Genomic DNA, 9,620 nt, shown 5'->3' on the forward strand with positions numbered 1-9,620 from the left:
GTGTGTAGTGTAGTGTGTAGTGTAGTGTGTAGTGTAGTGTGTAGTGTAGTGTGTAGTGTAGTGTGTAGTGTAGTGTGTAGTGTAGTGTGTAGTGTAGTGTGTAGTGTAGCAGGGAGTGTGGCAGGTCGGTCAGGAGGTTGTGGGACAGGTCCACACTCTGGAGGAGCAGAGAATCATCACGGTGAGTGTGTAGTGTAGTGTGTAGTGTAGTGTGTAGTGTAGTATGTAGTGTAGTGTGTAGTGTAGTGTGTAGTGTAGTGTGTAGTGTAGTGTGTAGTGTAGTGTGTAGTGTAGTGTAGTGTGTAGTGTAGCAGGGAGTGTGGCAGGTCGGTCAGGAGGTTGTGGGACAGATCCACACTCTGGGGAGCAGAGAATCATCACGGTGAGTGTGTAGTATAGTGTGTAGTGTAGTGTGTAGTGTAGTGTGTAGTGTAGTGTGTAGTGTAGTGTGTAGTGTAGTGTGTAGTGTAGTGTGTAGTGTAGTGTGTAGTGTAGCAGGGAGTGTGGCAGGTCGGTCAGGAGGTTGTGGGACAGATCCACACTCTGGAGGAGCAGAGAATCATCATGGTGAGTGTGTAGTGTAGTGTGTAGTGTAGTGTGTAGTGTAGTGTGTAGTGTAGTGTGTAGTGTGTAGTGTAGTGTGTAGTGTAGCAGGGAGTGTGGCAGGTCGGTCAGGAGGTTGTGGGACAGATCCACACTCTGGGGAGAGGGGAGAATCATCATGGTGAGTGTGTAGTGTAGTGTGTAGTGTAGTGTGTAGTGTAGTGTGTAGTGTAGTGTGTAGTGTAGTGGGTAGTGTAGCAGGGGGTGTGGCAGGTCGGTCAGGAGGTTGTGGGACAGATCCACACTCTGGAGGAGCAGAGAATCATCATGATGAGTGTGTAGTGTAGTATGTAGTGTAGTGTGTAGTGTAGTGTGTAGTGTAGTGTGTAGTGTAGTGTGTAGTGTAGTGTGTAGTGTAGCAGGGAGTGTGGCAGGTCGGTCAGGAGGTTGTGGGACAGGTCCACACTCTGGAGGAGCAGAGAATCATCATGGTGAGTGTGTAGTGTAGTATGTAGTGTAGTGTGTAGTGTAGTGTGTAGTGTAGTGTGTAGTGTAGTGTAGTGTGTAGTGTAGTGTGTAGTGTAGTGTGTAGTGTAGTGTGTAGTGTAGTGTGTAGTGTAGTGTGTAGTGTAGTGTGTAGTGTAGTGTGTAGTGTAGCAGGGAGTGTGGCAGGTCGGTCAGGAGGTTGTGGGACAGGTCCACACTCTGGGGGAGCAGAGAATCATCACGGTGAGTGTGTAGTGTAGTATGTAGTGTAGTGTGTAGTGTAGTGTGTAGTGTAGTGTGTAGTGTAGTGTGTAGTGTGTAGTGTAGTGTAGTGTGTAGTGTAGTGTGTAGTGTGTAGTGTAGTGTAGTGTGTAGTGTAGTGTGTAGTGTAGTGTGTAGTGTAGTGTAGTGTGTAGTGTAGTGTGTAGTGTAGTGTAGTGTGTAGTGTAGTGTGTAGTGTAGTGTGTAGTGTAGTGTGTAGTGTGTAGTGTAGCAGGGAGTGTGGCAGGTCGGTCAGGAGGTTGTGGGACAGGTCCACACTCTGGAGGAGCAGAGAATCATCACGGTGAGTGTGTAGTGTAGTATGTAGTGTAGTGTGTAGTGTAGTGTGTAGTGTAGTGTGTAGTGTAGTGTGTAGTGTAGCAGGGGGTGTGGCAGGTCGGTCAGGAGGTTGTGGGACAGGTCCACACTCTGGAGGAGCAGAGAATCATCACGGTGAGTGTGTAGTGTAGTGTGTAGTGTAGTGTGTAGTGTAGTGTGTAGTGTAGTGTGTAGTGTAGCAGGGAGTGTGGCAGGTCGGTCAGGAGGTTGTGGGACAGATCCACACTCTGGGGGAGCAGAGAATCATCACGGTGAGTGTGTAGTGTAGTGTGTAGTGTAGTGTGTAGTGTAGTGTGTAGTGTAGTGTGTAGTGTAGTGTGTAGTGTAGTGTGTAGTGTAGTGTGTAGTGTAGTGTGTAGTGTAGTGTGTAGTGTGTAGTGTAGTGTGTAGTGTAGTGTGTAGTGTAGTGTGTAGTGTAGTGTAGTGTGTGTAGTGTAGTGTGTGTAGTGTGTGTAGTGTAGTGTAGTGTGTAGTGTAGTGTGTAGTGTAGTCTGTAGTGTAGTGTGTAGTGTAGTGTGTAGTGTGTGTAGTGTAGTGTAGTGTGTAGTGTAGTGTGTAGTGTAGTGTGTAGTGTAGTGTGTAGTGTAGTGTGTAGTGTAGTGTAGTGTGTAGTGTAGTGTGTAGTGTAGTGTGTAGTGTAGTGTAGTGTGTAGTGTAGTGTGTAGTGTAGTGTGTAGTGTAGTGTGTAGTGTAGTGTGTAGTGTAGCAGGGAGTGTGGCAGGTCGGTCAGGAGGTTGTGGGACAGATCCACACTCTGGGGGAGCAGAGAATCATCATGGTGAGTGTGTAGTGTAGTGTGTAGTGTAGTGTGTAGTGTAGTGTGTAGTGTAGTGTGTAGTGTAGTGTGTAGTGTAGTGTGTAGTGTAGCAGGGGGTGTGGCAGGTCGGTCAGGAGGTTGTGGGACAGGTCCACACTCTGGAGGAGCAGAGAATCATCATGGTGAGTGTGTAGTGTAGTGTGTAGTGTAGTGTGTAGTGTAGTATGTAGTGTAGTGTGTAGTGTAGTGTGTAGTGTAGTGTGTAGTGTAGTGTGTAGTGTAGTGTGTAGTGTAGTGTGTAGTGTAGTGTGTAGTGTAGTGTAGTGTGTAGTGTAGTGTGTAGTGTAGTGTGTAGTGTAGTGTGTAGTGTGTAGTGTAGTGTAGTGTGTAGTGTAGTGTAGTGTGTAGTGTAGTGTGTAGTGTAGTGTTTAGTGTAGTGTGTAGTGTAGTGTGTGTGTAGTGTGTGTAGTGTAGTGTGTAGTGTAGTGTGTAGTGTGTAGTGTAGTGTGTAGTGTAGTGTAGTGTGTAGTGTAGTGTGTAGTGTAGTGTGTAGTGTAGTGTGTGTAGTGTGTAGTGTAGTGTGTGTAGTGTAGTGTGTGTAGTGTAGTGTGTAGTGTAGTGTAGTGTGTAGTGTAGTGTAGTGTGTAGTGTAGTGTATAGTGTAGTGTGTAGTGTAGTGTGTAGTGTAGTGTGTAGTGTAGTGTGTAGTGTAGTGTGTAGTGTAGTGTGCAGTGTAGTGTGTAGTGTATAGTGTAGTGTGTAGTGTAGTGTGTAGTGTAGTGTGTAGTGTAGTGTGTAGTGTAGTGTGTAGTGTAGTGTGTGTAGTGGGTAGAGTAGTGTGTAGTGTAGTGTGTAGTGTAGTGTGTAGTGTAGTGTGTAGTGTGTAGTGTAGTGTGTAGTGTAGTGTAGTGTGTAGTGTAGTGTGTAGTGTAGTGTGTAGTGTAGTATGTAGTGTAGTGGGTAGTGTAGTGTGTAGTGTAGCAGGGGGTGTGGCAGGTCGGTCAGGAGGTTGTGGGACAGATCCACACTCTGGAGGAGCAGAGAATCATCACGGTGAGTGTGTAGTGTAGTGTGTAGTGTAGTGTGTAGTGTAGTGTAGTGTGTAGTGTAGTGTGTAGTGTAGTGTGTAGTGTAGTGTGTAGTGTAGTGTGTAGTGTAGTGTGTAGTGTAGCAGGGAGTGTGGCAGGTCGGTCAGGAGGTTGTGGGACAGGTCCACACTCTGGAGGAGCAGAGAATCATCACGGTGAGTGTGTAGTGTAGTGTGTAGTGTAGTGTGTAGTGTAGTGTGTAGTGTAGTATGTAGTGTAGTGGGTAGTGTAGTGTGTAGTGTAGCAGGGGGTGTGGCAGGTCGGTCAGGAGGTTGTGGGACAGGTCCACACTCTGGAGGAGCAGAGAATCATCACGGTGAGTGTGTAGTGTAGTGTGTAGTGTAGTGTGTAGTGTAGTGTGTAGTGTAGTGTGTAGTGTAGCAGGGAGTGTGGCAGGTCGGTCAGGAGGTTGTGGGACAGGTCCACACTCTGGAGGAGCAGAGAATCATCATGGTGAGTGTGTAGTGTAGTGTGTAGTGTAGTGTGTAGTGTAGTGTGTAGTGTAGCAGGGAGTGTGGTAGGTCGGTCAGGAGGTTGTGGGACAGGTCCACACTCTGGGGGAGCAGAGAATCATCACGGTGAGTGTGTAGTGTAGTGTGTAGTGTAGTGTGTAGTGTAGTGTGTAGTGTAGTGTGTAGTGTAGTGTAGTGTGTAGTGTAGTGTGTAGTGTAGTGTGTAGTGTAGTGTGTAGTGTAGTGTAGCAGGGGGTGTGGCAGGTCGGTCAGGAGGTTGTGGGACAGGTCCACACTCTGGAGGAGCAGAGAATCATCATGGTGAGTGTGTAGTGTAGTGTGTAGTGTAGTGTGTAGTGTAGTGTGTAGTGTAGTGTGTAGTGTAGTGTGTAGTGTAGTGTAGGAGGGAGTGTGGCAGGTCGGTCAGGAGGTTGTGGGACAGGTCCACACTCTGGGGGAGCAGAGAATCATCATGGTGAGTGTGTAGTGTAGTGTGTAGTGTAGTGTGTAGTGTAGTGTGTAGTGTAGTGTGTAGTGTAGCAGGGAGTGTGGCAGGTCGGTCAGGAGGTTGTGGGATAGGTCCACACTCTGGGGGAGCAGGGGGAGAGGGGAGAATCATCATGGTGAGTGTGTAGTGTAGTGTGTAGTGTAGTGTGTAGTGTAGTGTGTAGTGTAGTGTGTGTGTAGTGTGTGTAGTGTAGTGTGTGTGTAGTGTGTGTAGTGTGTGTGGTGTGTGTAGTGTGTGTAGTGTGTGTGTGTAGTGTGTGTGTAGTGTAGTGTGTAGTGTAGTGTGTAGTGTAGTGTGTAGTGTAGTGTGTAGTGTGTAGTGTAGTGTATAGTGTAGTGTGTAGTGTAGTGTAGCAGGGAGTGTGGCAGGTCGGTCAGGAGGTTGTGGGACAGGTCCACACTCTGGGGGAGCAGAGAATCATCACGATGAGTGTGTAGTGTAGTGTGTAGTGTAGTGTGTAGTGTAGTGTAGTGTGTAGTGTGTAGTGTAGTGTGTAGTGTAGTGTGTAGTGTAGTGTGTAGTGTAGTGTGTAGTGTAGCAGGGAGTGTGGCAGGTCGGTCAGGAGGTTGTGGGACAGGTCCACACTCTGGAGGAGCAGAGAATCATCATGGTGAGTGTGTAGTGTAGTGTGTAGTGTAGTGTGTAGTGTAGTGTAGTGTGTAGTGTAGTGTGTAGTGTGTAGTGTAGTGTAGTGTGTAGTGTAGCAGGGGGTGTGGCAGGTCGGTCAGGAGGTTGTGGGACAGGTCCACACTCTGGAGGAGCAGAGAATCATCACGATGAGTGTGTAGTGTAGTGTGTAGTGTAGTGTGTAGTGTAGTGTGTAGTGTAGTGTGTAGTGTAGTGTGTAGTGTAGTGTGTAGTGTAGTGTAGTGTGTAGTGTAGCAGGGGGTGTGGCAGGTCGGTCAGGAGGTTGTGGGACAGATCCACACTCTGGAGGAGCAGGGGGAGAGGGGAGAATCATCATGGTGAGTGTGTAGTGTAGTGTGTAGTGTAGTGTGTAGTGTAGTGTGTAGTGTAGTGTGTAGTGTAGTGTGTAGTGTAGTGTGTAGTGTAGCAGGGAGTGTGGCAGGTCGGTCAGGAGGTTGTGGGACAGGTCCACACTCTGGAGGAGCAGAGAATCATCATGGTGAGTGTGTAGTGTAGTGTGTAGTGTAGTGTGTAGTGTAGTGTGTAGTGTGTAGTGTAGTGTGTAGTGTAGTGTGTAGTGTAGTGTGTAGTGTAGTGTGTAGTGTAGTGTGTAGTGTAGTGTGTAGTGTAGTGTGTAGTGTAGTGTGTAGTGTAGTGTGTGTGTAGTGTGTAGTGTAGTGTGTAGTGTGTGTAGTGTGTGTATTGTAGTGTAGTGTGTAGTGTAGTGTGTAGTGTAGTGTGTAGTGTAGCAGGGAGTGTGGCAGGTCGGTCAGGAGGTTGTGGGACAGGTCCACACTCTGGAGGAGCAGAGAATCATCACGGTGAGTGTGTAGTGTAGTGTGTAGTGTAGTGTGTAGTGTAGTGTGTAGTGTAGTGTAGTGTGTAGTGTAGTGTGTAGTGTAGTGTGTAGTGTGTAGTGTAGTATGTAGTGTAGTGTGTAGTGTAGTGTGTAGTGTAGCAGGGAGTGTGGCAGGTCGGTCAGGAGGTTGTGGGACAGGTCCACACTCTGGAGGAGCAGAGAATCATCACGGTGAGTGTGTAGTGTAGTGTGTAGTGTAGTGTGTAGTGTAGTGTGTAGTGTAGTGTAGTGTGTAGTGTAGTGTGTAGTGTAGTGTAGTGTGTAGTGTAGTGTGTAGTGTAGTGTGTAGTGTAGTGTGTAGTGTAGCAGGGGGTGTGGCAGGTCGGTCAGGAGGTTGTGGGACAGATCCACACTCTGGGGAGCAGAGAAACATCACGAGTGAGTGTGTAGTGTAGTATGTAGTGTAGTGTGTAGTGTAGTGTGTAGTGTAGTGTGTAGTGTGTGTGGTGTAGTGTGTAGTGTAGTGTGTAGTGTAGTGTGTAGTGTGTGTGGTGTAGTGTGTAGTGTAGTGTGTAGTGTGTGTGTGTAGTGTGTGTAGTGTAGTGTGTAGTGTAGTGTGTAGTGTGTGTAGTGTAGTGTGTAGTGTAGTGTAGTGTGTAGTGTAGTGTGTAGTGTAGTGTGTAGTGTAGTGTGTAGTGTAGTGTGTAGTGTAGCAGGGGGTGTGGCAGGTCGGTCAGGAGGTTGTGGGACAGATCCACACTCTGGGGAGCAGAGAATCATCATGGTGAGTGTGTAGTGTGTAGTGTAGTGTAGTGTGTAGTGTAGTGTGTAGTGTAGTGTGTAGTGTAGTGTGTAGTGTGTAGTGTAGTGTAGTGTGTAGTGTAGTGTGTAGTGTAGTGTAGTGTGTAGTGTAGTGTTTAGTGTAGTGTGTAGTGTAGTGTGTGTGTAGTGTGTAGTGTGTGTAGTGTAGTGTGTAGTGTAGTGTGTAGTGTAGTGTGTAGTGTAGTGTGTAGTGTAGTGTAGTGTGTAGTGTAGTGTGTAGTGTAGTGTGTGTAGTGTGTAGTGTAGTGTGTGTAGTGTGTGTAGTGTAGTGTGTAGTGTAGTGTGTAGTGTAGTGTGTAGTGTAGTGTAGTGTGTAATGTAGTGTATAGTGTAGTGTGTAGTGTAGTGTGTAGTGTAGTGTGTAGTGTAGTGTGTAGTGTAGTGTAGTGTGTAGTGTAGTGTGTAGTGTAGTGTGTAGTGTAGTGTGCAGTGTAGTGTGTAGTGTGTAGTGTAGTGTGTAGTGTAGTGTGTAGTGTAGTGTGTAGTGTAGTGTGTGTAGTGTGTAGTGGGTAGTGTAGTGTGTAGTGTAGTGTGTAGTGTAGTGTGTAGTGTAGTGTGTAGTGTAGTGTGTGTAGTGTGTGTAGTGTGTGTGTAGTGTGTGTGTAGTGTGTGTAGTGTGTGTGTGTAGTGTGTGTAGTGAGTGTGTAGTGTGTGTAGTGTGTGTGTAGTGTGTGTTTAGTGTGTGTAGTGTGTGTAGTGTGTGTGTAGTGTGTGTAGTGTAGTGTGTAGTGTGAGTGTAGTGTAGTGTGTCTGTAGTGTGTGTAGTGTGTGTAGTGTGTGTGTAGTGCGTGTAGTGTGTGTAGTGTGTGTGGGTGTAGTGTGTGTGTGTGGGTGTGTGTGCTGTTGGAATATTTCAGTTTAACTCGTGGTTTCGTGGTAATTAATTGAAGGTGGAGGGGTTACCAGCCCCTCGCACCCGTCCAGAGCCCCCGTTTAGCCCCTGTGGTGGTCACAGACGCCATGAGGGGAGGAGCCAATCGGAATTGGACCTCCCCCCACAGCATTGTCCACGACAGAGTTGCCCGCGAGGAGGTGTAAGGGGTTGTTTTGCCGGTCGTTCTTCGTGCTTTTGGAGTACCTGACCCTCTGCTCACGATCATTAAGGACCTTCATGATGGTGAGCGGGCCCGGGTAAAACTACGTGGCCGGGAGTCAGAGCCATTCCCTGTACACCTTGGGGTGCGACAGGGATGTCCTCTGGCTCCCACATTGTTTAACATCTATTTTGACCACGTAGTTCGTGAAGCCTTCAATAGCTGTACCGGGGGAATCTCCATATGGTACAGATATAATGGGAGGCTGATCGATGCCCGGGTGCGGTCAAGGGATGGCTCCCTATTGCTCAACCACGTTATGTATGCTGATGATTTGGTAATAGCTGCTCATTCAGAGGAGGAGTTGGAGACGCTGCTGCTGAGACTGGAGCATGCCACTAAGAGGTGGGGCCTTACCATCAGCCCCACCAAAACTAAGCACCTGCCTGGGTATTTTGTACCATCGGACACTCCACCCCCACAACTCCCAATTGGTGATGGGGCAGTTGTGGAGAGAGTGGAGAGTTTCCCATACCTGGGCAGTGTGCTTATGACTGGCTCCGGTTTAACAGCAGAGGTCTCACTCCGAATCAGTCGAGCGGCAATATCTTTTCATCGGTTGCGTAATGCTGTGTGGAAGCTACCTGGTCTGTCGCTCCGCACTAAGCTTCAGGTCTTCTCGGCCACGGTCATTCCCTCCCTTCTCCACGCTTGCGAAACGTGGACCCCCTTAATGGAGCATCTTCGCCGGTTGGAAACATTTAGGCTGGCCTGCCTACGATCCATCCTGGGTTTAACCAGACTGGATTGTGTGAGGAGCTCACAAATCCTTGAAAGATCTGGGCAAGGTCCCATCAGTGAGCTCCTCCGGCGGGCAAGGCTGCGTTGGCTGGGTCATGTAGCCCGCATGCCCAGCCACCGCATGCCGGAACAGCTTTTGTTCGGCCGGATTGAGGGGGCTAAGCGGGCGCGGCACGGGCTAGAGAAGAGATGGAGTGATGTGGTACAGGATGACGTGGAGCTGAGTGGACTTGCCGATGACTGGTACCAGCGGTGTCAAGATCGGCCTCTGTGGAGGAGGCTCGTGAAGGACGCTGCTACTGGGCAGTTGGAGGCAGTCGCCCTCCAACAACAACGGAGGGCGGAGGAGCGACGCTCACAACAACGAGCGGAGCGCCGGGTGGCTAAAGCACAGCGGGTTGGCACAGTAGGGGGCACAGGTGGTGCATCACCCAGTCATCTCAGTCATCTCAGTCAGTCGACCCGTGGCACCTGCTGGGTCTGCCCCGTGACCTCCTGCCCGCGGGCGTTCGACACTTCACGTGGCCTCAGGGTGCACATAGCCTGGCACAAGCGTCGTGGTGACGTCACCGCCACTTAGTGGCGAATGGCGGTTGTTGTTGTTGTCTGTGTGTATCTGTGTGTGTGTCTCTCTGTGTGTGTGTCTGTGTGTGTCTGTGTGTGTGTGTCTGTGTGTGTGCGTCTGTGTGTGTCTGTGTGTGTGTGTCTGTGTGCGTATCTTGGGCATCACCACCCCCGCCACCACCACCACCACCACCTTGAGTCCAGGCCAGGCGACGGCGATCTTCACATCCACCGCCTCCACGCGGTTTCCTTGCATCTGCAGCTCCTCGAGATCCATCCGGCCACCGCCGCCTCCACCACCGCCTCCACCGCCTCCACCACCGCCTCCACCGCCTCCGCCGCCTCCACTGCCTCCACCGCCTCCACCGCCTCCACCGCCTCCACCGCCTCCGCCGCCTCCGCCGCCTCTACTGCCTCCACTGCCTCCACCGCCTCCACCGCCTCCACTGCCTCCACCGCCTCCACCGCCGCCACCGGCGGCAGCAGCAGCGACGGCCGCTACGAGCGAGGAGAGGGCCTCGGAGGGCAGCAGGTTGTGG

At 49.8% G+C, this 9,620-nt stretch overlaps 1 protein-coding gene across 1 annotated transcript in view; it reads right to left on the minus strand.

The window, feature by feature from the left end:
- Positions 1-9,386, minus strand: part of LOC116937563 (uncharacterized) — a 46,041-nt gene extending 36,655 nt beyond the window's left edge. Inside the window, exon 1 of the mRNA XM_076056862.1 lies at positions 9,275-9,386. Coding sequence (XP_075912977.1) covers positions 9,275-9,358 — 84 coding nt within the window. The 5' untranslated portion in view covers positions 9,359-9,386. The remainder of the gene's footprint in view (positions 1-9,274) is intronic.
- Positions 9,387-9,620: the final 234 nt, after the last annotated feature.

The sequence above is a fragment of the Petromyzon marinus genome, chromosome 78, assembly GCF_048934315.1.
Source record: "Petromyzon marinus isolate PM22_M1 ecotype Great Lakes invasive population chromosome 78, UKy_Petmar_22M1.pri1.0, whole genome shotgun sequence".
NCBI classification, from domain to species: Eukaryota; Metazoa; Chordata; class Hyperoartia; order Petromyzontiformes; family Petromyzontidae; genus Petromyzon; species Petromyzon marinus.